The sequence below is a fragment of the Mustelus asterias genome, chromosome 15 (assembly GCF_964213995.1).
Source record: "Mustelus asterias chromosome 15, sMusAst1.hap1.1, whole genome shotgun sequence".
Taxonomy (NCBI): Eukaryota; Metazoa; Chordata; class Chondrichthyes; order Carcharhiniformes; family Triakidae; genus Mustelus; species Mustelus asterias.
The window spans coordinates 10,268,984-10,296,689 of NC_135815.1; the positions used below are offsets into that span (position 1 = coordinate 10,268,984).

A 27,706-nucleotide genomic window follows, 5' to 3' on the forward strand; every position below is an offset into this window, starting at 1 on the left:
GGCTTTTTTCCTACTGACACCACTGGTGATAAGCAAGCTTGTGTGAATGATCTTTTTACCATGGGTTTAATATGCTTTCACTAATAGTTTTAGCTCAGCTGGTTGTAATGGACTGAGCTCCATTGTCTTTTTCTATTGGCAATGATGTTGTCATTAGGTGCATCCAACGATGCAAGTTACTATATTCAAAGAACAAAACAGCAGAGGAACAGGCCCTTTGGCCCACCAAGCCTGTGCCGATTTCTAATCCTTATTTAGATCCATTATTTATTGCCCATATGCAGTATATAAAGTTTCAATTGGCTGTTTACAGCTATTAAATGTTTGAGTATTTCCATGTTTTCCTGGCTGCCCTCCCATACTCCATAAACTCTGAAAACTCTATATCCATGACAAAGTCTCACTGTGACCACCACACTGGCTTGCCACCAGCTTCTCAAGGTACGTTAGGGCTGGACTATGACATCCACATCCCATGAAGGAATTACAAAAAAATCAAACTTAGTTTTAAAGTTGTGCTGCATTATATATTATTACCTCTAAAAGCGCATCTACTCTTTTTCTGACTGCAGTGAAGTTAAATTCTTTATCTGGGACCAATTTATATGTATTAGCCATTTTTTGTTTCACCAGACTAGGTTTCCACGTTAAAGGTTCTTCAAAAACATCATCATCTTCTTCTTCCAGTTCACTCTTGTCGGCATGCACAACTTGAAGGATGGTATCATGTAGCCTTTCCTTTAGAATCTCATGAAACTTTAATCAGAAATAAAGTTATTAACAATTACGATTAGATGAAGTCATAAGCAACTTGTTCAGCACCTATTCATGATAAAGTTTATTTTAAAAAGATAGTCGAGCAGAAAAAAAGTTTGCAGAACATTTCTGACAGCTGTAAGCATTTTTACCAGAGCAGTTACTAGTTTGGCTTGCAGGTGAAAGTGTAGTGATTAAAGGAAAGCTAAGTCTATGGGGATGTACTTTTTAAAATTCATAGTACACCTACTTTTTGGCCATTTTGCAAAAACAGGAACATTGTGAAATTCTGTAGTAGATTCTTTTGATCTTCTACAGGAGACTAGCCAAACTGCCCCGAAACAATGAACAATATACTCATTAATTTATGACAGTTCAGGGGTCTCGTGTCGGAGCTATCCCTATGAAATTTTGGAACTAAAATCTAAATGAAAAGCTGCCAGTTACTATTAGCCAGTCACATGTATCTCAGCTTTAAGAGGCTCAGATTCTTTGGAGGCTTTTTAAAATGTTTTATAAATACATGCAAGAGGCAATGTGACTGACAGATTAGAATTACCCAGATGGATAATGAAGAATCCACTTATTTTCCAGTCAGTGCAGGGAATTGTAGTTGCAAAGATAGTAGATATGCTAGCTATGATTTTCCAAAATTCCTTATATTTGGGAACAGTCCCATTAGAGTTGAAGTTGGCAAATGTTACAGTACTTTACAAGAAAGGAGAGAGGCCAGTTAGCTTAACATCAGTCGTGGGAAAATTGCTGGAATCAATTGTTAAGGAATTCTTAACAATTAACTTAGAAAAGGAAAGTATGATTCGAACAAATCAACATGCTTTTACTGAAACCAATAGATATGGTATGCCTGGACTTCCGAAATATATTAGATAAGGTGCCACACCCAAGGTTAATAGGTATATTCAGGACCCATGAAGTTGGGGATGATATATTAGCATGGATAGAGGACTGGTTAATGGATAGAAAATAGAGTGGGCATAAATGGGGCTCTTTCAAAGTGGCGGTTGTCACAAAGATCAATGTTGGGGTCTCGGCTATTTGCAATTTATATTAACAACATGGATGAAGAGACAGAGGGTAATACATCTAAGCTTGCTGATATCACGCTAGGTGAAAAGGTAAGCTGTGAGGAAGACACAGAGAGGCTGCAAAGAGATATAGACAGGTTAGGCGAGTGGGAAACAAGATGGCCGATGGAGTGTAAAATAGGGAAATGTGAAGTTATTCATTTTGGGCATGAGAATGAAAAAGCAGAATATCTTTTAAAAAGTGAGAAAATTGTAAGTGTTAATGTTTAAAGCGATTTGGGTATGCTTGTACACTGCAGAAAGTTAGCATGCAGATTCAGCAAGCAATTAGGAAGAGAAATGTTATGTGAGCTTTTATCATAGATTAGGACCATAGAATCCTTACTGTGCAGAAAGAGGCCATTTGACCTATTGAGCCTGCACTGACAACAATCTCACCCAGGCCTTATCCCCCTAACTCCACGTATTTATCCTGCTAATTCTCCCTTTTTTTATTCATTCATGGGACATGGGCGTCGCTGGCTGGCCAGCATTTATTGCCCATCCCTAGTTGCCCGAGGGCAGTCAAGAGTCAACCACATTAGTGTGGATCTGGAGACACATGTAGGCCAGACCAGGTAAGGACAGCAGATTTCCTTCGCTAAAGGACATTAGTGAACCAGATGGATTTCTCCAACAATCGACAATGGTTTCATGGTCATCAGTAGACTCTTCATTCCAGATATTTTTTGTTGAATTCAAATTTCACCACCTGCCATGGTGGGATATGAACCCTGGTCCCCAAAACATAAGCTGAGTTTCTGGATTAATAATGATAATACCACTAGGCCATCTCCTTCCATATACCAAGGGGCAACATAGTTGCCTGATATTAAGAGGCAACTGAACATAGTCAATCAACCTAACCCACACACCTTTGAACCATGAGAGGAAACCAGAGCATCCGGAGGAAACCCACGCAAACACAGGGAGACTCTACACTGTTACCCGAGGCCGGAATTGAACCCAGGTCCCTGGCGCTGTGAGGCAGCAGTGCTAACCACTGTGCCACTGTGCTGTTACATCCATCATGCAAGGAGATTGGAGTACAAAAGTAAAATTGTACACAGTTTTACTGAGGCTGCATCTGGGGTACTGTGTGCATATTTAGTCTCCACATTTACTTGCATTGGAGGTGGTACAGCAAAAATTCACTAAACTGGTCTCTGGAATGAGGGGATTGTCCTGTGATCAGAGACTGAGTAAATTGGATCTTTCATCTCTGGAGTTTAGAAGAATGAAAGGTAATCTCATCGAAACCTAAATTCTGAGGGGGCTTGGTAAGAAGTGTGCTGAAGTGCAGAGAGATCGTTTCCGTTGGTTGGAGACTCTAGAACACAAGGGAACAGACTCAGGATAAAGGGTCAATCATAAAGGAGAAGTTACTTCACTCAATTCAGAGCGGAATTTCACAGTAACTTCATTGCAGTTTTAATGTTACCCTTACTTGTGACTAATAAATAAATAATAATAAATGGTTGTGAATCTTTGGAACTCTTGGCTTGTGGATGTTCCATCATAGAATATATTTAAGGCTGGGATAGGCAGATTCTTTCCCTCCCAGGGAATTAAGGGATATGGACAGCAGGCAGGACAATGGAGTTGAAGCCCAAGATCAAGCATAATCGCATTGAATGGCAGAGCAGATTTGATGGGCCACGTGGTCCACTTCTACTCCTATTTCTTCTTCTTGTATTACCAATATGGATATGTTGGGTGAGTGGACAGCAAAGGTGTGGGTTTGGTGCAGTTGACAGTTGAAGTGGGGTTGGGGAGTGCTGTTCCGTGATGATATCTCCAGAGATATGTCCAATCATGCTCGGCAACCTGTGTTCACCTGACAGTCAAGCATCATACAATGATTACTTGAACAGAAATAATGTGCACTGATGCTCATTTGGATGGAGGGCTGGTGCAGCCACGATGGACCAAATGGTCTCATTCTGCACTGTAACAACCCTGTGAAAGTCTATTGGCTTTCCCAGTTGGAGTTGGACGGTGAGGGTGTGGCTGTGATGATGGGCGTGCAGGACGACCAATGGCACGATGAAGAACAAAGAAAATTACAGCACAGGAACAGGCCCTTCGGCCCTCCAAGCCTGCCTGACTTAACGAAAACCCCCTACCCTTCCGGGGACCATGTCCCTCTATTCTCATCTCATTCATGTACTTGTCAAGATGCCCCTTAAAAGCCACTACCGTATCTGCTTCCACTACCTCCCCCGGCAACGGGTTCCAGGCACCCACCAACCTCTGTATAAAAAATCTGCCTCGTACATCTCTTTTAAACCCTGCCCCTCGCACCTTAAACTTATGCCCCCTAGTAATTGACTCTTCCACCCTGGGAAAAAGCTTCTGTCCATGCCTTTCATAATCTTGTAGACTTCTATCAGGTCTCCCCTCAACCTCCCTCGTCCCAGTGAGAACAAACCAAGTTTCTCCAACCTCTCCTCATAGCTAATGCCCTCCATACCAGGCAACATCCTGGCAAATCTTTTCTGTACCCTCTCCAAAGCCTCCACATGAAGGGGCGGGGCTCCGATGATGAGCGTGCGCGACCACCAATAGGAAGCTGGGGGCGGGCTCTGTAATTACGGGCGCGCAGGGCGGCCAATGACAGGATGGTGGAGGCGGGGCGAGGCGGGGTGACAAGGAGGGGCGGGGCGGCAGCGAGGGGCGAGGCGGGTGGCAGGGCGGGGCGAGGCGGGGTGGCAGGGCGGGGCGAGGCGGGGTGGCAGGGCGGGGCGACGCGAGGCGGCTCCTCAGCTGTCTGCCCCTCCCAGAATGCGGTCCACCATGGTTGGCAAGCGGGGTCTGCAGGCTCCAGATGACCCCTTTCCCCCCTCGTGGGCCGTGTACCGCGTTCTCCTCGAATACGCTGGACCTGCGTTTCCGGGCCGAGCCGCCTCTCCGCATATCCCCGGGGTCTGCGGTTGAGCGGGTGGTCTTCTTGCGGATCGGCAAACCCATCCGGCCCAGCGGGACCTGCGCCTTCATCTCGTCTATATCCAAGGTATCGTCGCCGTCATCGCCCATGGAGTGGGGGACCTCATCGTCGTCTTGATCGAACATCTTGCCGCCGCCGCACGGATTCCCCCCCTCAGCGGCCTCGCTGACCGTTACTGATTTGAATCGGGGCCGCGTGCTGGCCCTTAGCAACCGGCGGGAAGGGAATGATCACGTGACCTCGACATTTATTATTTGTTTTTTGTTTAATTCTTGCTTTTTTCGATGTGCTTATGTAATTCCGCGCGACGTTTATCTATTTTGCATTTGGTGAAGCGATCGGGATAATTAGCTTTGTTGTTTAGACTGTTAATGGTCACGCGCGCTGCTGGTGCGCTCCCCCTGTCACGTGATGGGGATGCCTCACGTGCCAGCTTTCCTCCTCGCCGGCCCCGCCCACTGGCTGTCAATCAAAGAGCGCGCATGCGCCGTGAGTGGAAGCGGGAGGGAATCGGATACAGCATCGGTGTGACCCTCTCCGGAATGCCCAATCGGCAGGCAGCAGCCCTGCGCAGGCGCAGGCCACACAGACGGGGAAGTTGTGCAGTGGGTGAGCTCAGAGGGACCGGGCAGCAGCAAAAATACTGCGGATGCTGGAAATGCGAACAACAAAGCTGGGAAAACTCAGCAGGTTTGCCAGTGTCTGTGGCGAGGGAAACGGAATTAACCTTTGGAGTCCAATCTTCAAGTTACTGATCCAGGCACCTGTAATGATTTGATTTATTATTGTCACATGTATTGGGATACAGTGAAAATATTGTTTCTTATCCGCTACACAGACAAAGCATACAGTACATAGAGGAAGGGGTGCAGAATGTAATGTTGCAGTCATAGCTAGGGTGTTGAGAAAGATCTTTAGGGAAGGAAATCTGCTGTTCTTACCTGGTCTGGACTACATATGACCCCAGATCCACAGCAATGTGGTTGACTCTCAACTGCCCTCCAAGGGCAACTAGAGATGGGCAATAAATGCTTCCAACCAATGATGTCTATGTCTCATAAATCAATAAAAAAGTTTAGATTTGTGAAAAAAAAAGATCAACTTAATATAAGGTAGGTCCATTCAAAAGTCTGTTCTTGAGTCGGTTGGTATGTCACTTCAGACACTTGTATCTTTTTCCTGATGGAAGAAGGTGGAAGCGAGTATGTCTGGGGTGCGTGGTGTCCTTGATTATGTTGGCGAGAGTCATAGCGGACATGCCAAATTTCCTTAACCTCCTGAGAAAGTAGAGGTGTTGTTGGACTTTCTTAACTATAGCGTAGCTGTCGATGGACCAGGACAGGTTGTTGGTGACCTGGACACCTGGAAACTTGAAGCTCTTGACTATTTCCACTTCATCCCCATTGATGTCCTCCACTATGCTTCCTGAAGTCAATGACTATCTCCTTCATTTTGTTGACATTGAGGGCAAGATTATTGTTGTTGCACCGGTTCACCAGATTCTCTATCTCTTTCCTGTACTCTGTCTTGTCATTGTTTGCAATCCGACCCACTATGCTGGTGTCATCAACAAACTTGACAATTGGGTTGGAGAGGAATTTGGCCACACAGTCATACGTGTATAAGGAGTATAATAAGGGGCTGAGGACACAGCCTTGTGAGGCAGTGGTGCTGAGGATGATCGTGGAGGAGGTGTTGTTGCCTACCCTTGCTGATTGCGATCTGTGGGTTAGGAAGTTCAGGGTCTAGATGCAGAGCGAGGCGCCGAGTCCCAGACCATGGAGTTTGGAGATGAGTTTCGTAGGCATAATGGTGTTGACGGCTGAGCTGTAGTAAATAAATAGGAGTCTGACATAGGTGTCTTTATTATCTAGGGGTTCCAGGGTTGAGTGCAGGGCCAGGGAGAAAGCGTCTGCTGTGGACTTGTTGTGATGATAGGCAAACTGTAGTGGATCCAGGCAATCTGGAAGGTGGGAATTGATTCATGCCATGACTAAACTTGTGACAGTGGAAAATGAGTTCCTGATGCACCTTTGTTGTGCACAGTGGTTAGCATTGCTGCCTCACAGTGCCAGGGACCCGAGTTTGATTCCCGGTTTGGGTCACTGTCTGTGTGGAGTCTGCACGTTTTTGGGTGCTCCGGTTTCCTCCCACAGTCCAAAAAACATGCTGGTTAGGTGCATTGGGCCCGCTAAATTCTCCTTCAGTGTACCCGAACAGATGTCAGAATGTGGCGACTGGAGGATTTTCACAGTAACTTCATTGCAGCGTTAATATAAGCCTGCTTGTGACACTAATAAACTTAAAAGAGAAAAAAAGTTAACGCTTGAAGTCCAATCTTCAAGTTACTGACCCTGGCATCTGTGACTTTGGACAGTTCCTGACGCACCTTTGTTGCTACATCTAAAATGTTGCAAGTAGCTCGGTGCATCTGTCGAAGAATATCTAGGTCATTGTGGGTATTTACTGCTCTTCAGCCAGTTCGCTCCAGAAGTTTCTGTCTATTCTCGTCACAGGAACCCCCTGACCCTGAAGTGTTTCCTAGTTCAGATTTCCAGCATACAATTCTTGCACCAGACATGATTTGCTTCTTTGTGCCATCTCATTTCATACACATTGGTGTGTGTGAATAAATTACTTTATAGTATTTGCATTTGATGTATTTTATATTGGAACTGTAAAAAGCAAGTCTGCAGCTTCTCAAAAGGCTTTAAAATGTGCACACCCTGCGTACAAATCTTGCTGTTGTGATTTTTTGGTTGTGGATTAGTATCAACATTGAAAATTACAAGCCAGCATTCAGTTTTATAAAGGCAGTTGTCACTGTAGCTGTAGGCTTTAGCCAGTAGGTGGCTCAGTCCAGTAGATACTGGCAGACCAGCTGAGGTTTTCCAGCATGTTGTGTTCTCATTTCTGAAGGATGTTAACTGACAGCATTGTGTATAAGTGCAAACGTGTGAAAGAAAGCTTGTATTCCTCACTGCTGGCAACTATGTCAACTGTGCCTTAGTGGGTAGCTTTCTCCCTTCTGATTCAGAAGGTTGAGAGTTCAAGTCCTGTTCCAGAACTTAAGCGAGCTCTGAAGGGTCATCCTGACTCGAAACATTGGCTCTATTCTCTCTCCACAGATGCTGTCAGAGCTGCTGAGGTTTTCCATCATTTTCTGTTTTAGTACAAAGATCTCGACTGTGGCTCCAGAGTGCTGCACTGAATGAGAGGTTAAAGTGAAGCCTTGAATGATCTTTCAGCTGGTCCCATGATATTTCAGAGAGCAGGGAAATGCTCCTTGGTGCCAGCATTTATCAATCACAACCTGGAGAGCTTTAATATAATAGAATTTCCCAAAGTGCCTTCTAGGGGCATTATAAAATAAACTCCTTTTTAAAAAATTGCTATGTGCAAATCGGTAGCCCTATTTCCCACTTGAAAATAGTGACTCCAATTCAAAAGTAACTAATTGGATATGAAGCATTTTTGAGATTCTCTACAGCTGGGAAAAGTGCTAAATAAATGTAAATGTTTCTTTACTTGCCTGGAAACTGATGGAGAAATAATTAGAGCTCCTAAGATAGCCATGAAGCAAAATGGAATAAAGAAGCATATTAAAACATTGTTTATAGGACTACTGTCTATAGGCTAGCTGACCTTCCAAGTTGCCTGCTGAGATGGACAAAAAGATGTTCACCTAAGGGCCCAATAAGCACATGCATTACCTAGTGTAGGTAATGCATGTAGGGCAGCATGGTAGCACAGTGGTTGGCACTGCTGCTTCACGGCTTCAGGGGCCTGGGTTCGATTCCCGGCTTGGGTCACTGTCTGTGTGGAGTTTGCACATTCTCCTCGTGTCTGCGTGGGTTTCCTCCGGGTACTCCGGTTTTCTCCCACAGTCCAAAGATGTGCGGGTTAGGTTGATTGGCCATGCTAAAATTGCCCTTAGTGTCCTGAGATGCGTAGGTTAGAGGGATTAGTGGGTAAAATATGTAGGGATGTGGGGGTAGGGCCTGGGTGGGATTGTGGTCGGTGCAGACTCGATGGGCCGAATGGCCTCTTTCTGTACTGTAGGGTTTCTATGATTCTATGAGGTAATAACAGACTCTCATAGGAAAAATGTTCAATTCCTGTTTGTCATTCATTTAACTTGTGACCCTGAACTGGTCAAGAGAAGGTGCTGTTCTTAATCCCTTTCCATTAATGGACCATGGTACCATCTGCCCCTCCTCAGCAGTCAAGCAGGTTGCTGACAAGAGTGAGATCTGTTGAAAAAAGTACCAGAGAATGGTTGTCAGAACTGCACAAGCCTGAATCAGTACATCCAGCAGCAAAGAGGAAAATAACGGTTGTGTGGAAGCCTACGACCGCCAGCCTCACCTTGATGCTGCCCATGCATTTAATTTTTTTAACTTTAATTCATTGGATGTGGGCATCACTGGCAAGACTGGTATTTACCGTCCACCCCTCTAGGAAACTGGAGATGGACCACCTATTTGAACTGCTGTAGAAACAGTGAAACAACTGAGTAGGCCAATTGTAAATTAAATAGAATTTATAGCCCAACTGATCTGTGCCGATTTGAAGTGGGCGGCACTGCTGCCTCACAGTGCCAAGGACCAGGTTCGATTCCTGGCTTGGGTCACTGTCTGTGTGGAGTTTGCACATTCTCCTCGTGTCTGCGTGGGTTTCCTCCGGGTGCTCCGGTTTCCCCCCTCAGTCCAAAGATGTGCGGGTTAGGTTGATTGGCCGTACTAAATTGCTCCTTAGTGTTTGGGGATGTCGGGGATTAGTAGGATAAATATGTGGGGTTATGGGGGTAGAGCCTGGGTGGGATTGTTGTCAGTGCAGGCTCGATGGGTTGAATGACGCCCTCTTCCACTGTAGGTATCCTATGATTTTAAGTAATAATTCACCATATTTACTTTGAAGCTCTGACGAAGGGTGATCCAGACTGGAAATGTTGGCTCTATTCTCTCTTCACAGATGCTGCCAGATCTGCTGAGATTTTTCAGCATTTTCTGTTTTTTGCACCATATTGATTACTTCAACCGGATAGACATTTTGAGCTGAACAGCTCCTGTGCTATAAAGCACTGCAGTCTAGGGGGGTAAAGTAGTAGAGTATAAATCCTTTGAAATAAATAAATGTACAAATTAGGAGCAGGAATGGACCATTTGGCCTCTCAAGCCTATTCCACTATTTGAAGACATCATGAATGACCTAATTCCAGACTCAACGCTACTTTCCAGTCTGTTCCCGATGATCTTTGATTTCCTTGTCAATCAAGAATCTATGTAACTTGCCCTTAAAAATATTCAAAGACCCAGCCTCCACCTCTAAGGAAGAGAATTCCACAGAGTAATGACCATTGCAATAAACAATGCATTTGGCTGCCTAATCACTTGCTGAACTTGCATAGTAACTTCTGATTCATGTACCAGGACACCCAGATCCCTCCGTACAGCTTAAACTTAAATTAATCTAATTTTTTTTAGGGTGTGAAGAATATTAGTTTGGCTTTAAATGACAAACTGTGAGCCAATAAGCACCTGCCTTTCTTTAGAAGTGCATCATATGGTCTGCAATCTTGGACTGGGAAAGGTCGATGTCCCAGACATTGAGCACATTGTGGCTGTATCGGGAGAGGTTTTCTGGGAGGCCATCACATTTCACCTACGCACTTCAGATGCAGGTAAACCACCTTTTCTAAGTTGATTGAGAGATTAATTTGAGATGGTACAATACAGAGAAGTAGGGAAGGTTGTGATGATGCTGTCTAAACTGTTACAGAAGAGCAAGACCTGGACTATATAGAAAGTGTGAAGCTTTTGGGCCCCATTTGTAAAACTGTCCATTTGTATCTTCTGTCGCTCAGCGCAAGGCAATTCGATGATCAGTATGGACTGTGGTTTAAATGGACTAACAACAGAGAGGTACGATTCAGCACTTTAACTTTGTACCTTTTTCAGGCAATACATTTTCTTGTGTGTACTATTTTCTTGAGTGCTGGCATCTTCAATTTCCCTCAGCTGCACTATGTTTATTTATAGGCAAGTCTTCACCTTTCCAGCATCTTGCTATCTTGGCTTACGATGAGGGATTTGTCTTGCTTCCCTCCTCCACATAGTGCCCAGTTTACACTGCAGTTTGTTGTTAAATTTGTGTAATGGGCTATGGTAATGATATTGGTGTAATGTTAACCATCATGGGCGAGCTATAATTTGATCAGCAAGATAGAAGTTAATTGTAACTAGAGCACAATTGAAGGAGAAAAAAACTAAGTGAGGTAGCCCTATTTTAGGTTCCACTCCTTGAAAGGCATTTACTCCAATACCTTTAATACGTAATCATTATATAGCTCAAATTCTGGTGCACTGACTATTCTCCAACTGCAGTTTTACAGTTTGCGTAAGAGTATCAGAACCAGTTTCAAACTGTATGGGGGAGCTGTGTGGAAGGGAAAAATTGTCTGCATTTCTGTTATACCGAGTGTTATGACCATAGCAGATATTGGGAAACCTGTCTTACTGATCGTAACAGTGACAACTCCATGTATTTGTGCTTGATTTTAGCTGTTTGTTGAAGTATTTGAAGCCATCAAGAGTTCACAAGAGACTGCCATAGCTCTCAGCCTGATGAAGCTAACAGCTTGTCTGGAGAGAGCTTTGGGTGATGTAAGTACAATAACAAATGTTTTCTTAGTTGCTTTTCTGTGCTGCTTATATTGCAGGATGACAGCATTTACTTCCACCAGCAATGTTTAAAAACAAGTACATGAGAGAGAGAGAGAGATATTGGGCCTAGCAAGGTCTGGACATGTAATCTGGTGCACAATCTGGTGCAGAGCTGACTGCTTGGGAAAGCAAAAACACAAAGCACAAAATATGATCCCTTTTAGGAACTATGCTAAGATATTTCTTCCCAGTTCTACAAAACAGTGAAGTAATCTCTGACACCACAATTATCCACGGTAGTTGAATCTGTTATTTAATTTGATGCGTTCTTGTGCTTACAACACCCTCCCTCTATGTTCAACCTTCTTTTGAGTCACGTAGGAATGCATACAAGTTGGAAATACCATCTCCGCCGCCCATTGTGGCAGTTCCAAAGATCAAACTTTTTGTCCTAATTTATCTCCAATACCTTACCCATCAAAAAGACTTCCCTCCTGACTCCCCAAAACCTGTTCATTATCTACAAAGTTTTTTTTTTAAAGTTTTATTTATTAGTGTCAGAAGTAGGCTTACATTAACACTGCAATGAAGTTACTGTGAAAATCCCCTAGTCACCACACTCCAACGAGAGAATTTAGCATGGCCAATGCACCTAATCACGTCTTTCAGACTGAGGAAACCGGAGCACCTGGAGGAAACCCATGCAGACACGGGGGGAATGTGCAGACTCCACACAGACAGTGACGCAAGCCGGGAATTGAACCCGGGTCCCTGTCGCTGTGAGGTAACAGTTTTAACCCATTATGTTGCCCAAGGAGCAAGCCAGGAGGTTGCTTCACTTGCCTGGATGGATACAACAACAACGCTCAAGAAACTCGACACCATCCTGGACTAAGCAGCCCACTTGATTGGCACCCTATCCACCACCTCCAATAGTTGTTCTCTCTACCACCAGTGCACAGTGGCAGCAGTATGTATCATCTGCACAGATGCACCTCAGCGACTGACCAAGATTCCTTCAATAGCACCATTCCAAACTGTGACCACTACTACCTAGAAGTGCAGCAGATATATGGGGACACCACTATCTGCAAGTTACCTTCCATCCTGACTTGGAAATTATTGCGGGGTTCTCTGGAGGCTAGGTATTGCCAAAACTTCAGCCAATACAAAGACTCACGAAAGCTAGTTAAAGATGTATCTTTATTAACCAATGATCGATGGGAGCGATAACATTGGGCAGTCAAATGGTTCTCTGAAAGAGAAGGCTCTGAGCTTTCCAATATAACTGAAGTTACAGTGCTGCAAACCGATAATTATACATTTCTCAAATCAAATGTTCCTGCCTTCTGTTAGTTATGATTAAATCATCTTCAATATAAATCAATCATTTTTAATTGCATTCTACTTTCTGATATCATGGGATTTCATTAGTCCGTAAAATCTGGATGCTTCCTCTGTCACTGATACTATGCCACTATTGCTTAGCGACCCCTGATGCTTAGCTGCTAACATCAAAGTTAGTGTAAGAAGTGTAAGAGTTGAAGACTGTAAATGTCTAAGTTGCACAATATTGCTTGGGACTGGAGTTCTAAAGGTGAACAATGATTAGCATGGTCACCTGCTGCTTGGGTCAACCTTACTTAAAGATAAAGAAATTTAACATTGGGTAAATTCCTGATGAGCTTTCATTCTAACCGTGAATATTAATATCCAGATGATTTTTCTATACATTAGGTTTTCCTCATGATTGGCAAAGAATGTCCTTTTCTCCTGAGAGATCTATTGGCCTCGCAAGAGCTCGCTACTGTGTTTGGACAGAGCGTGGTAAGAATTTGTTTTTGTTTAGTTCTATATTAATTGGTGAGCTTGTTGGTTTATTGAATGTTTCTCCGTTACAAAGCACTGCTAATATTTTGTCACGTCTTTGGTTTGTCTAACCGATCGTGCCCATGACTCTGGTGTTCTGTGTGATTGAGATATGTATCAAGTTCTCGTAAACCAATTCCGGTTGTGTCATTCCCCAAATGCAGATGAATGTCCTGCGAGTATTCTTGGGGTCTCCACGAAGTTTAAATCTCCGCAACATCATGTGGCATGGATTCGCAGCTCCTGCAGAAATCCCTCCCATGTAAGTGTTTGGTTCCAAAAAGTCAGCTTACCACTCCTTTCATTTATTGAAAATGCAAAGGAAATGTCAACAACTCGTTTCCATACAGCACCCAAGGATGGAAGAAAGTGGGGAAGTGCAAGGCAAACCAACGTTGGAAAACCAGAAAGTGTGATAGTTGAGGAGGGTTAATTGGAAGCTTGGCCAGAGAAGTGGGTCTTGAGGAGGTTCTTCCAGGACTGAAATTCCAAAGAGTAGGTCTATAATGATTTTGGAAGATCAATGATGGGCAGGTGCACAGAAATTGGTAGAGTGGAATGTGCCAGGAGGGGACAAAAGAAATTACAGATATGAAGCCGGGTGAGCCCATGGTGGAAGAAGTAAATGACAAGGATTTTAAATGTGATCCATTGATGAGGGTGGGAGTCAGTGTAGCCAGTAAGGAACACATCTGTAAACTGACCATGTACTGTTAATCAGTGTTTGATTTGAATTATTGTCACAAGTATTAGTATACAGTGAAAAGTATTGTTTCCTGCACGCTATACAGACAAAGCATACTTACTGTTCATAGAGAAGGAAAGGAGAGAGTGCAGAATGTAGTGTTACAGTCGTAGCTAGAGTGCAGAGAAAGATCAACTTAATGCAATGTTGGTCCATTCAAAAGTCTGATGGCAGCAGGGAAGAAGCTGTTCTTGAGTCGGTTGGTACATGAACTCAGAAATGTGTGTCTTTTTCCCGATGGAAGAAGGTGGAAGAGAGTATGTCTGGGGTGTGTGGGGTCCTTAATTATTCTGGCTGCTTTGCCGAGGCAGCGGGAAAAGCAGACAGAGTCGATGGATGGGAGGCTGGATTGAGTGATGGATTGGGCTACATTCACGACCTTTTGTAGTTTCTTGCGTTCTTGGGCAGAGCAGGAGCCATACCAAGCTGTGATACAACCAGAAAGAATGCTTTCTATGGTGCATCTGTAAAAGTTGGTGAGAATCGTAGCTGACATGCCAAATTTCCTTAGTCTTCTGAGAAAGTAGAGGCGTTGGTGGATTTTCTTAACTATAGTGTCGGCATGGGGGGGGACCAGGACAGATTGTTGGTGATCTGGACACCTGGAAACTTGAAGCTCTCGACCATTTCTACTTCTTCCCCGTTGATGTAGATGGGCATGTTCTCCGCTACACTTCCTGAAGTCGATGACAACTACCTTGTTAAGGGAATTGCTAGTTAAACATGTGACATTGATTGTCCAAAAGGTAGAGACAGCTGGAACACTTTGGTGGAAGTGCTTCTTGTAGGTTAGTTGTGAGGAAATGTCTTGCAATAAACCAGCTTGAATCTAAAAGACCAGTCTGGATTGATTCTTCCATCGCAGCCTCTTGTTGTGAGTAACATAAGCCATTGCATCATGATTCAGCTGAAAAGCGTTTCAATATTAAGGACCACTATGTAACCAGCAATTCCAGTTTCAAACTGATTAAGTTTACTCACTTGATGAAGGAGCAGCGCTCCGAAAGCTCATGATTCCAAATAAACCTGTTGGACTTTAACCTGGTGTTGTGAGACTTCTTACTGTGTTTACCCCAGTCCAACGCCGGCATCTCCACATCATCTCTTTCTACAGATGTGGCCTGACCTGCTACGCATTCTCAGCATTTTCTGTTCCTGATGTTTCTGTTTCTTGTTTTAAATGCTGACAAAGCTGTTCTATATTCCCAGCATTTTTGGTTTTTGTTATCCCTGAGTTTTGTGGAAGTGGGATATCCATTCATTTAAAAGTAAACCGTCTGTCTGTTTCATTGTTATGTAATTATCTCCAGGTACACCTCCACGCTGCTGTTCCTAACAGCTGGATTAGGGCAGATACTGGAAGGTGTCCTGCCTCAGAGAAATCTCACACTTCTCCATCGACCTTATTTCAAATTGACACAGCTGGAGGAGCTGACTGTCTTCCCTGGTGAGCCTTGCGAAATGAAGCTGGAAATTAATTGTAGAACTCTTACTGTCTCAGGAGAGGAGTGTCTGAGCTGCAAGATTGCGGCTCCGAGTGCTCCCCAACTGTGACCTGTGTTCCCAGATAGCTGATCTCTGCTGCTACACTGGACCTCAGTGCCTTCAGATTGTTTGGGGTGGGTTTAATTGACCAGGATTGTTTGTTATTCAGTGACTGCAGATTAGAAAATTGCCACTTGGTGGCAGTGCTAAAGGAGGTCAGGTACCTGAGGAACACAATGAAGCAATCAACACTTTCAGGAAGGGAATATTTTCCAATTTGTTGATGGCCATGCGGATATTGATTATTTGTCGTATCTTGCAGCACAATAGGAGGCCATTTGGCCCATCATACCTCTACCAGCTCTTTAATAGAGCTCTTCAATTAGTGCCAATGAAGCACTAATTGTTCAAGCTTGTATATAATTTCCTTTTAAGGCCTACTATTGAGTCTGTTTCCACGTTCCTTTCAAGGCAGTGCATTCCAGATGGTAACAACCTATAGGGTTTTTTAAAAAAATCATTGTTTCCTCTCTGCTACAATTTTCTTAAACTGACGGTCACCACATGTTACTGTTCTGTCCTTCCAGTCTCAGGAAGAGGAATTATCTTTCTTATTTAACATCATGGCATCAAACGAGAGTGACAGCTAACTCTGCTGTAAATGTAAAGAGAGACCTAATGACAGATTGTGCACTTGAGATTATACCAGTCCTGCACGTATAACATTAAGTGTGTTTTTTTTAAAAAATAGACATTAATGAGGAGGCTATTGCTGTGGCGGAGGATTTCATTGGAAAATCAGATTTTGTAGTGGAAATCATGCTGCCTTACTGGAGAGAGGCACTTGCAGCTTATAGAAATCAGCGGTAAGATAAAAATATTTTAGTCTGTTTTGGCATTGCTCGAGTCGGAGGATTGTGTCTCATGAGGAGTTTGAGTTTCTCATTTTATGAATCAATGTTACACTGTTGGAGATGCCATCTTTTGGATGAGATGTCAAACCGGGGTCCCATCTCCCTTTTCGGGGAGGCGATGGCCTAGTGGTATTACCGCTGGATTATTAATCCAGAAACTCAGCATGGGGACTCAGTTCTGGGGACCCGGGTTCGAATCCCGCCATGGCAGGTGGTGGAATTTGAATTCAATTAAAAATATCTGGAATTAAGAATCTACTGGTGACCATGAAACCATTGTCAGACAAACCTATCTGGTTCACTAATGTTCTTTAGGGAAGGAAATCTACAGTCCGTACCCAGTTTGACCGACGTGCGACTCCAGAGCCAAAACAATGTGGTTGACCCTCAACTGCGCTTGGGCAACCAGGGACGGGCAATAAATGCTGGCCAGCCAGCAATGCCCATGTCTCACACAAGAATGTAAAAGATCCCATGGCGCTATTTCAGAGAAGACAAAGGGAGTTATCCCTGGCCTCTCGGCTAATATTCCTTAACCAACGGATGATCTGATCCTTACCAGAATGCTGTTTGTAGGCCCACACTTCCGAAGTAATTCATTAGCTGTAAAGCATCTGGGGGCATCATGAGGTTGTGAGACACTGCATGAATTAATCTTCCCCTATCCAAATCAGTTTTTCAGCACTTGGTCCATAGCCTTGTATGCTGTGCAATTTCAGGTGCTCATCTAAATACTACTAAAATGTTGTGAAGGTTCCCACCTTTACCACCCTTTCAGTTCTAGATTCCCACCACCTGCTGGGTGAAGACTTTATTCCTCAAATTCTTTAAATATCCCATAGTTACCTTCAATCCATGCCCCCTGATTATTGACCCCTTTATTAAGGGGAAAGGTTTCTCCCTGACTATGTCCCTTGTGTCCCTCAATCAGGTCCCCTCCTCAACCTTCTCTGCTCTGAGGAAATCAAAACCCAGTCTAACCAGCCCCTCGTCATAGCTGAAATGGTCCAGCCCAGGCAACATCCTGGTGAATCTCCTCTGCGCCCTTTCTAATGCAATCACACCCTTCCCATAGTGTGGCGACTAGAACTGCACACGACTCCAGCTGTGTCTGAACCAGCATTTTATACAGCTCCATCATAACCTCCCTGCTCTTATATTATTTTTAAGTACACTTGAAAACACTGTAAAATTCCAGATTTAGAGCTGGTGAAAATTAGCTCAGATTATACTACAAAAATTGTAGCATCGAGCAACCTTTGGTGTCAGTCGTCAGATTTCGTTAAGACTTGACTTTAGCTGTTGAAATGTTACACTGCTGGAAGATGATGTGAATCTTGTATCCGCAGGTATGCAGAGTGTGTAATTCTGCTTGTACCTCAGCTGGAGATGGGACTCCGCAAATATTTTACAGCAGTTAATAACTGTCCCAACAGACTGCTGACCGCAGAGGTAAATACGTTTGTACCTGAGGGGGTAATCTGCTTGCCTTCATTCAGACAGTGCTAACTTGTGTGTCTACACAATGAGAGAACGGCAAGGCTAATTTATTGCTTGCAGCATGCTTTGGGAATTCCTCAGAATATGAACTTTATTTCCTCAGCATGACATAGTCTCCCTGAATCTTTCCCACCTCTTTTTATTACCCATCGCACTGTGGACACAAGGGTAGTGAAATTTGCGTAAGGGCTATATTATGCTGAGTTCAGACCCTTTACATTGTGTTAAATCTTCACAATATACTGCTGATAAAAGCAGAGTGCCAACGATAGGACGTGTGCTTCTTGCCCCTTGCACCCTCAAGGCTCATTACACTTTCTCCCACTATTACTCAATTCCCCTCCTCAATATTCCTCATCTCCCTCAATCTCCTTTGGCAAATCTCAAGTGCCCATTCGGTTTCTTTTGACATCAGTCATCATCTCTGCTTCCAAAACTCTTGTGAGCAGCAAGTTCCGGCAAGGGGCGGCACAGTGGTTAGCACTGCTGCCTCACAGCGCCAGGGGCCCGGGTTCAATTCTGGCCTCAGGTGACTGTCTGTGTGGAGTTTGCATGTTCTCCCCATGTCTGCGTGGGTTTCCTCCCACTACTCTGGTTTCCTCCCACAATCCAAAGATGTGTGGGTTAGGTGGATTGGCCATGTTAAGTTGCCCCTTGGTGTCAGGGAGATTAGCAGAGTAAAATATGTGGGGTGACTGGGGGATAGGGCCTGGGGAGGGCTGTTGTCGGTGCAGGCGCGATGGGCTGAATGGCCTCCTTCTGTATTATAGGGATTCTATGATTCCAGGTCGTTACCAATCACTTTTTAACAAAACAAAATTCCTCTGACATTTCCCCATCAGCCTCTCTCACCCAAAACCTTTAATCTGGGTCTCCTAGGCATTGTACCATTAACTAATGGGAGCAGCTTCTCTTTAGTATAACTGTGGTCTTGAAGAAAGATCCGGGGACAGAGTAAACCTAAACTGTTGCTCCTATTTCGGAAGCACTTCACTGCAGCATGGCTTGGGCCAGTCATCATTTCGGCCATGTAAGCATCTAAAGAAGGGGAATCAGGGAAAAAGAGAATTCAAAATATGAATGCACGTCCAGTTTGCTCCAGTGAAGCTGCTGTTTTAATTGGTGTGCAGCTGGGATATTTCTGAAATTCATGCAGGCAGAAAGATTTGCTCCCCTTTTTGAATGTCATTGTTTTTTTCTTTTCCCACAGTCCACAACGCTCTACACCACGTTTGATGAGGTGAGTTTGATTTCTGTGATGGTTAAAAAAATGTAACTTTAACTGCTGCTTTTTCACTGTTCCTGTTTCTAATCAAATATATAACTAGCTGTTGAGTTCTATCTGGATAGTGCGAATGAATACCCAGGAAGAGAGAATCATTGAATTAGAATCATGTGGCACAGAAGGAGATCATTCAGCCCATTGTGCCTGTTCTCTGAAAGATCTATCCATTTCGTGTCACTCTTTATTTATTTGTTAATGCGATTTGGGCATCGTTGGCTAGACCAGCATTTATTGCCCATCCTGAATTGCCCTTGAGAAGGTGGTGGTGAGCTGCCTTCGTGAACCGCTGCAGTCCACGTGGTGTAGGTACATCCACAGTGCTGTTAGGGCAGGAATTCCAGTATTTTGATCTAGCTACAGTGTCGGAACGGCGATATATTTCCAAGTCGGGATGGTGAGTGGCTTGGAGAGGAGCTTGCAAGTGGTGATGTTCCCATGCATCTGCTGCCCTTGTCCCTCTTGGTGGTAGAGGTCACGGTGAAAGTGGCCTTCTTTCTCCTTAACTCTGCAGTTTTTCCCTTTTTAAGTTTCCTTTTGAAAGTTACTAATGAATCTGTGTTCATCACCTTTGAGGCAGTGTGTTCCCGATCCCATCTTTCTCACCCAAGCCCCCAGATTTTTCTTTGCCAAGTACCTTAAGTCTATGTCCTCTGGTTAGCAACCCTCCAGCCAATGGAAACAATTGCTCCTGTTTCTCAACTCTGTTCAGGTTGGAGACGACAGCAGCATTGCGGCTCATTAATGCTGCAAGTGATTTTACTGTGAGGTTAACTAACGCAGGTACTAGCAGCATAAGTAAAATTCCTGTTTAAAAAAACACTCAGTAACTGCACAGATCAGAGACATTTATGTAAAGGGCTGGAGATTTCTCCCTGGTGATCTGGCCATCTAAGCCCTCACCTTATAGGTCAGTTCCTTTGTGGGATCTTGCTATGTGCAGCTTGGCTGCTGTGTCCTTACATAACAGTGATGTTAAAGATCCAGAGCACCATTTTGAAGAGATCTTTACCTTCAAGGTACATTCACTAAAATACATTGAATGAATTGTGTTTGTGATACTTTGCTATTTGCATATTGGCTGTCCTGTTTGTTACATTACAGCAATGACTACACTTTTTGATTTATTACTGTCACATCTATTAGTATACAGTGAAAAGCATTGTTTCTTGCGCGCTATACAGGCAAAGCATACCGTTCATAGAGAAGGAAATGAGAGAGTGCAAAATGTAGTGTTACAGTCATAACTAGGGTGTAGAGAAAGATCAATTTAGTGCGAGATAGGTCCATTCAAAAGTCTGATGGCAGCAGGGAAGATAGACACTTCAATAGTGCAGCATTGCCTGGAAAGCACTTTGGGATTTTCTGAGGTTGTGAAAGGCGCTATATAAATGCAAATTCTTTTTCTTTACCTCTTGGGGTATTTCTGGATTTTGGGGGGCTGAGGGTGGTACACAATTTGTTTCTAAAAGAGGTTGAATAGAATCCTAGCAGTTTTGTTATACATTTGAAGGATTGCATCTATCCGGGTGAGTACAGCAAATTTGTAAATGTAAAATGTCAGTTGACACCTGCATCCATACAAATAATTCAGATTCAATATTATATTTTCTCTTACAGTGCAATGTTATTAGTGACAGCATGTGAATATAGTAATTGTGTGTAAGCATATTTCAGTAAGCGTATTTCAAAAAACGTTCAGGACTATCATGAGCTCTCTGGTTTCCTGCAGAAGCAGTAGAAAATATCAAGACGTTTGGTATTTGTATTCCTTGTTCTGAAGCCATGTGAGTCACGGCAGGTTGCTTTTCCCTACAGATGCTGGCAAAATATCTAGACAATGGTGTTAAAAATCAGCTTCCTCCAGCTCTTGGAGATCCTGTAATGGTAAGTCTTCAAGTCTGGCTCTTGTATTAGTTGTAGCATAAGGGTCTGGCACATACAGGGTTAATGTGGAACTGAGTGCAGTACCACCCAGTGATGTAAGCAAACACATGACCCTCATCTCGAGGTCAGTTGGACAGAGCTGTGCGCACAAGCAAGCAATGGGACTGCTCCTAGCTTGAATCCTTTCCTGTATATATGTACATGGTTTTTCTAGTGAACTAGCTTAAGACTACAAAGACCTCATTAAAGTCTACCAAATGTTATCCAACATCCTACAACAGGAGTGATGTGCATAGTAAGCCCTGGATTGGTTATCGACTGGTTGCAGTTATTTGGGAGGGAATAAAGCAGTAGGTGTTGTAGGGTTGAAATCTCCTGGAGCAATCGCACTCTGCAACTTTTGTCATTGGGGCATGAAGTGAACAAGTCACACAAAAGAACAAGAAAACTCTGGCACAAGAGTGTTGCGTGCACAATTACACAACGTCTGCGTTTCCTTGCTCTTTTACAACAGCCTTTCATCCTCTACAAATGTTCACCCAGCCTGCAATTGAAACAGGGTTTGGGACCAGCTGATTTGCTCTTGTGGAATCAGAGAGCAAACAGAGACAGGGGCCTGGGGATATGTGAGCACAAATTAAAACGGGGACACCACACATCCACTCATTGCAATTGCTCCATCCTCAGGATAAAGAAACATGCGCATAGATTTCCTGCAATTACACTGGTGCCTAATGGGTGCAAAATGAAGTCCAGAATTTTAGGGGGAGGCAGCAAATGAAAATGATTTTTCTGGTGTTTTATTGTGAATTTGAGTGATTTATCTTCACTCAGCTGTGCACTGTCTTTGCTGTTTCTCTGAAAACTGTTTTTACTGCTTGAATAGAATTGAAACTGCTGAAGAAGATTAGGGCACACGGAGTTGGGGGTAGTGTGTTAAAGTGGATTGGGGACTGGCTATCCGACAGGAAGCAAAGAGTCGGAATAAATGGGTGTTTTTCCGGTTGGTGGAAGGTAACTAGTGGCGTGCCGCAGGGATCGGTACTCGGGCCGCAACTATTTACCATTTATATAGATGATCTGGAGGAGGGGACGGAGTGTCGGGTAACGAAGTTTGCAGACGACACAAAGATAAGTGGAAAAGTGAATCGTGTGGAGGACGGAGAAGATCTGCAGAGAGATTTGGACAGGCTGAGTGAGTGGGCGAGGATATGGCAAATGGAGTATAACGTTGATAAATGCGAGGTTATACACTTTGGAGGAAATAATAACAAATGGGATTACTATCTCAATGGAAACAAATTAAAACATGCTACCGTGCAAAGGGACCTGGGGGTCCTTGTGCATGAGACGCAAAAGCCCAGTCTGCAGGTACAACAGGTGATCAAGAAGGCAAATGGGATATTGGCCTATATCGCGAGGGGGATAGAATATAAAAGCAGGGATGTCTTGATGCACCTGTACAGGGCATTGGTGAGGCCGCAGCTGGAATACTGTGTGCAGTATTGGTCCCCTTATATGAGGAAGGATATATTGGCATTGGAGGGAGTGCAGAGAAGGTTCACCAAGTTGATACCGGAGATGAGGGGTTTGGATTATGAGGAGAGGCTGAGGAGATTGGGTTTGTACTCGTTGGAGTTTAGAAGGATGAGGGGGGATCTTATGGAGACTTATAAGATAATGCGGGGGCTGGATAGGGTGGAGGCGGAGAGATTCTTTCCACTTAGTAAGGAAGTTAAAACTAGAGGACACAGCCTCAAAATAAAGGGGGGTCGGTTTAAGACAGAGTTGAGGAGGAACTTCTTCTCCCAGAGGGTGGTGAATCTCTGGAATTCTCTGCCCACTGAGGTGGTGGAGGCTACCTCGCTGAATATGTTTAAAGCGCTGATGGATGGATTCCTGATCGGTAAGGGAATTAGGGGTTATGGGGATCAGGCAGGTAAGTGGTACTGATCCACGTCAGATCAGCCATGATCTTATTGAATGGCGGGGCAGGCTCGAGGGGCTAGATGGCCTACTCCTGCTCCTATTTCTTATGTTCTTATGAAACGCATCCAAGAGTATATAAACATGATGTGACTAATGTGTATAAATGTAGTTAAATAGCTGGAAACTTTTAACTCCATACATAAAGAAATATATGATCTAAGCTCTGTGATTTCCTTGAACCCAGATTGTTTACCCTGGTTTCTGCTTGTTTCAGTATTTTTGCACTGTATCTGCTCCTGGAATTGGCAGGAAGTTTGGATGTAAATGCACATTGGCTACATGAATGAATGGTTAGGCATAATTCTGGAAGTAAATTCCCAATTATGTCTCATCAGGAAATTCTACTTTGGTGTCCTGTCTTGACACGTGCTTGTCACACACAGATCACACACTCCTAGAATGGTTACAGCACAGACGGGAGCTGTTTGACCCGTTCTGCTCCTGCCAGCTCTCCTCAAGAGCAAATCAGCTGGTCCCAAACCTCGACCTTTCCCCACAGACAGGCCTATCCCTCCCGGCCTATCCTGGGAGATGACATGGCTACAGGGACAGAGTTGAGAAGAGTTTCTTCATGATGCTGCAGCCACCATGAGTCCGATAGATTAGCTGATCTTTTGATGCCATCATTGTCATGAGTTGCACGCTACAGAGGCAAGCCACTGTTACATTGCAGCAAAAAAAACCAAAGCTGCATAGCATGGGTGTAACAAGTACAAATTAACAAAGACTGCAAAAATAAAAGCAACATATTGTGGATGCTGAAGATCTGAAATAAAAATAGTAAAGTTGGATAAACTCAGCAGATCATAGAAACCCTACAGTGCAGAAAGAGGCCATCTGGCCCATCGAGTCTGTACCGACCACAATCCCACCCGGGCCCTACCCCCATATCCCTACATAAGAACATAAGAAATAGGAGCAGGAGTAGGCCATCTAGCCCCTCGAGCCTGCCCCGCCATTCAATAAGATCATGGCTGATCTGAAGTGGATCAGTTCCACTTACCCGCCTGATCCCTATAACCCCTAATTCCCTTACCGATCAGGAATCCATCTATCCGTGATTTAAACATATTCAACAAGGTAGCCTCCACCACTTCAGTGGGCAGAGAATTCCAGAGATTCACCACCCTCTGAGAGATGATGCTCCAGCCACCATGAGTCCGATAGATTAGCTGATCTTTTGATGCCATCATTGTCATGAGTTGCACGCTACAGAGGCAAGCCACTGTTACATTGCAGCAAAAAAAACCAAAGCTGCATAGCATGGGTGTAACAAGTACAAATTAACAAAGACTGCAAAAATAAAAGCAACATATTGTGGATGCTGAAGATCTGAAATAAAAATAGTAAAGTTGGATAAACTCAGCAGATCATAGAAACCCTACAGTGCAGAAAGAGGCCATCTGGTCCTCAACTCTGTCCTAAACTGACCCCCCTTTATTTTGAGGCTGTGCCCTCTAGTTCTAGTTTCCTTTCTAAGTGGAAAGAATCTCTCCATCTCTACCCTATCCAGCCCCTTCATTATCTTATAGGTCTCTATAAGATCCCCCCTCAGCCTTCTAAATTCCAATGAATACAAACCCAATGTGCTCAGTCTCTCCTCATAATCAACACCCCTCATCTCTGGTATCAACCTGGTGAACCTTCTCTGCACTCCCTCCAAGGCCAATATATCCTTCCGCAAATAAGGGGACCAATACTGCACACAGTATTCCATACATATTTACCCGCTAATCCCTCTAACCTACCTCGGACTCTAAGGGGCAATTTTAGCATGGCCAATCAACCGAACCCGCACATCTTTGGACTGTGGGAGGAAACCGGAGCACCCGGAGGAAACCCACGCAGACACGAGGAGAATGTGCAAACTCCACACAGACAGTGACCCAAGCCGGGAATTGAACCCAGGTCTCTGGAGCTGTGAAGCAGCAGTGCTAACCACTGCTACCGTGTTGCCCAGATCTGACCGCGCCTGTGGAGAGTGAAAGAGTTAACATTCCGAGCCCGATATTACTATTCTTCGGAATTCTCCAGCTTCCTCAGTACTTTGTTTTTATTAACAAAGAATCCAAAGCTGTTGAGTAGGTAGGTGACAGTTTTATACCATCTATCACACACATGTAATGGGTATGGCAGTGTGCTGGCTCTGGGTGTGATGGGCTCAGGTTCCAGCAAAGAATCTAGTAATTTTTTGGACTGGCATTGGGTCTGTGGAGACTGCCGGATTGTTGTGAAATGGGAGCAATTTCACTGATTCCCTTCAGAGCAAGAAAGCTGCCAGTGACTGTGGCCCTCGTGATGTGACTACTCTTGCTTGCTTGTGATATGACATGAGTGCTCTGAAATGGACGGACAAACTCTCAGTTACACAAAATTGGGACCACCCAAGTCTGCATCCTGTAAGCAAATGAAAGAATTTTTAAAAAAAATCTCTCTCCCTGGTGTTGTTTGAATAAGGTTGATGGTTTTGAAAACAGATCCATGACGTTCCCTTGTTAGTGGCCCTGGGAACACTGGGAAGATAGGCAATGGAGCTATTGACATTGTTTTGCTTCTTTGGTTTTCTTTGAGCCTTTTTCGGTCCATGTTTTAGTGTTATCCACCCATCCAATTTTACTTCCTCCTCCTCTGGCATTATACTCAATTTCTCCTTTGATTGTTGCCAGGTCAAGGTTGTTGGGTCTTTGTTTCCAATGTTCACACTGCTTTCTTCCTCTTGCTGTACTTTGAAACCCTTTTGATTCCTGAACTTCTACCCTTGATCTAATCCACTTGTTTTTCCTTCTATCCATCCAGCTGATTCTGAGCATCTTCCCCCTCACGCCCCTCTTCAAAAACCAACTCTCGCATCCATAGCGTGCAACACTCCGAATTAGTGTCTACACTAGATAGTGTTTCAGCTTCACGCTGATGCCTTGGGACTTCCAGGCACTGCTTATGTCACTGGCCACTCCTCATGCTGCCACTAATCTCACCTAGATTTTATTCTTGCATGTAATTTAGGTAATTATCATCGGGCCAAGGTGGATTTGTCCACTGCTTTTATCTCAGTGCTCCCAATCCTGACTTTTCTATTGCCATTTAGAGCCATGATGTGGAGTTGCTGGTGTTGGACTGGGGTAGGCACTGTAAGTAGTCTCACAACACCAGGTTAAAGTCCAACAGGTTTATTTGGTAGCACGAGCTTTCGGAACGCTGCCCCTTCATCAGGTGAGAGCCATGAGTGCTAGGGTTGCATCTAGGAAACATTGGTTCCAGAATAACTGGTTGGCTAAATTCTCATCTCTCATCGGGTCTGTTGTGCAGGAAATTCTCTGGGACCTGTTAAACCACCAGGAAGGTCCTCGGCTCCGAGACCACCTGAGTCACGGCGAGCTGGATTTGAAAGCGTTTCCCAGAGAAATGGCTAGTCACGTGGTGGCACTGGCTGTCGTTTTACTACATCACTGCTGCAGGGGGGACAATGGAGTTGCTACGGTAACTAGATAATTCTTACATTCACCGTTTATTTAAAGTAGCTTTTGTCACGTGTGCATCTCGATATGGGTCTAACGTATGGTGTCTGCTTATCCAGGAAGACAAGTGCCTGAGAATGATCGTCAGTTCCATGCGTTCGTACTGCTCTCGGTTCCACCCGATTGGAAGGCTTAAACAGCAGGTATCCCCAGGACTTCACTGCCTTAAATTGTCCGGGGAGCTTTGCATCTCTGTTTCTATTTTAATGCAGATATTCGGTGAATGTTGTCTGCTCACTGCACAGTATAATGCCGCACTGTCCTAACAGCACGAAGCATGAGCTGTTCTTCCCCCACTCTGGCCTGGGTTTATTGTAGATTGTACAACGGCAGAATTTCTGGTTCACAACATTCGCGCTGAGGTTCTGCACTCATGCTGCGCACCCAGCCGAACCTGGTGGCAGAGATGGCATTTACAGGAGGAGCAGGGAGGCCATATTATTTATAGGATCGCCACAGGAAGAGGCCATTTGGTCCACTGAGCCTGCGCTGGCTCTTTCAAAGAGCAAGTTGTTATCCCTCAGTCAACGTCACTGAAACATGATCTGGTTAGAGCATTGCTGTTTGTGTAAGTTTGCTGTGCACAAATTGGCTGTTGCATTTCCTACATTACAGAGTTGACTGCACTTCAGTATGCGCGCTCTCTCTCCCGACAGCATCCTCCTTGTCGGGGATTGTGTAATCATTGTGCTATAATTTCTCTATGGGCTAAGTCAATTAGGCAGCCCCCAAGATCTTGGCTGTTACAGAGATTAAACCTGCGCTGTTGCTATTATTTTGCACCAAAATCCAGCCAAGTAAGCTAACCGACCCTGCACTGACTCTAAAGCGATTAGAATGTGTTACGGTCTGGTGTTTTTCTGAAAGATTATACTTTGTTAAATTCATAACATTTATAGTGATAAAGTCATAAATTGCATTTGCTTGTCTCTCATTTATTGCTATAAATGAGACATTTTGTGGGTTTCTAATTTTGAATTAGAACTCTCAAAATCCATATAAAGCAATGTGGAATAGAAATGCGAGGTATTTAATTGTTTAATTACAGGGGCTCTGGCCCAAATTTT

The 27,706-nt window shown here is 44.1% G+C and overlaps 1 protein-coding gene across 4 annotated transcripts in view; it reads left to right on the plus strand.

Annotated features, from left to right (window-relative positions):
* The first annotated feature begins 5,371 nt into the window (after positions 1 to 5,371).
* Positions 5,372 to 27,706, plus strand: part of LOC144504319 (endoplasmic reticulum membrane-associated RNA degradation protein-like) — a 32,104-nt gene continuing 9,769 nt past the window's right edge. The window contains exons 1-13 of one of the 4 annotated variants that reach the window (XM_078229471.1): positions 5,372 to 5,554; positions 10,275 to 10,471; positions 10,655 to 10,712; positions 11,352 to 11,453; positions 13,191 to 13,280; positions 13,487 to 13,584; positions 15,378 to 15,514; positions 16,304 to 16,418; positions 17,816 to 17,918; positions 19,177 to 19,206; positions 21,067 to 21,135; positions 26,431 to 26,601; positions 26,699 to 26,782. In XM_078229471.1, the coding sequence (XP_078085597.1) occupies positions 11,415 to 11,453; positions 13,191 to 13,280; positions 13,487 to 13,584; positions 15,378 to 15,514; positions 16,304 to 16,418; positions 17,816 to 17,918; positions 19,177 to 19,206; positions 21,067 to 21,135; positions 26,431 to 26,601; positions 26,699 to 26,782 (936 nt within the window). In that variant the 5' untranslated portion in view covers positions 5,372 to 5,554; positions 10,275 to 10,471; positions 10,655 to 10,712; positions 11,352 to 11,414. Of the gene's footprint in view, positions 5,555 to 10,274; positions 10,472 to 10,569; positions 10,713 to 11,351; positions 11,454 to 13,190; positions 13,281 to 13,486; positions 13,585 to 15,377; positions 15,515 to 16,303; positions 16,419 to 17,815; positions 17,919 to 19,176; positions 19,207 to 21,066; positions 21,136 to 26,430; positions 26,602 to 26,698; positions 26,783 to 27,706 lie in introns of all 4 variants that reach the window. The other 3 variants (XM_078229469.1, XM_078229472.1, XM_078229470.1) reach the window with 3 other exon arrangements.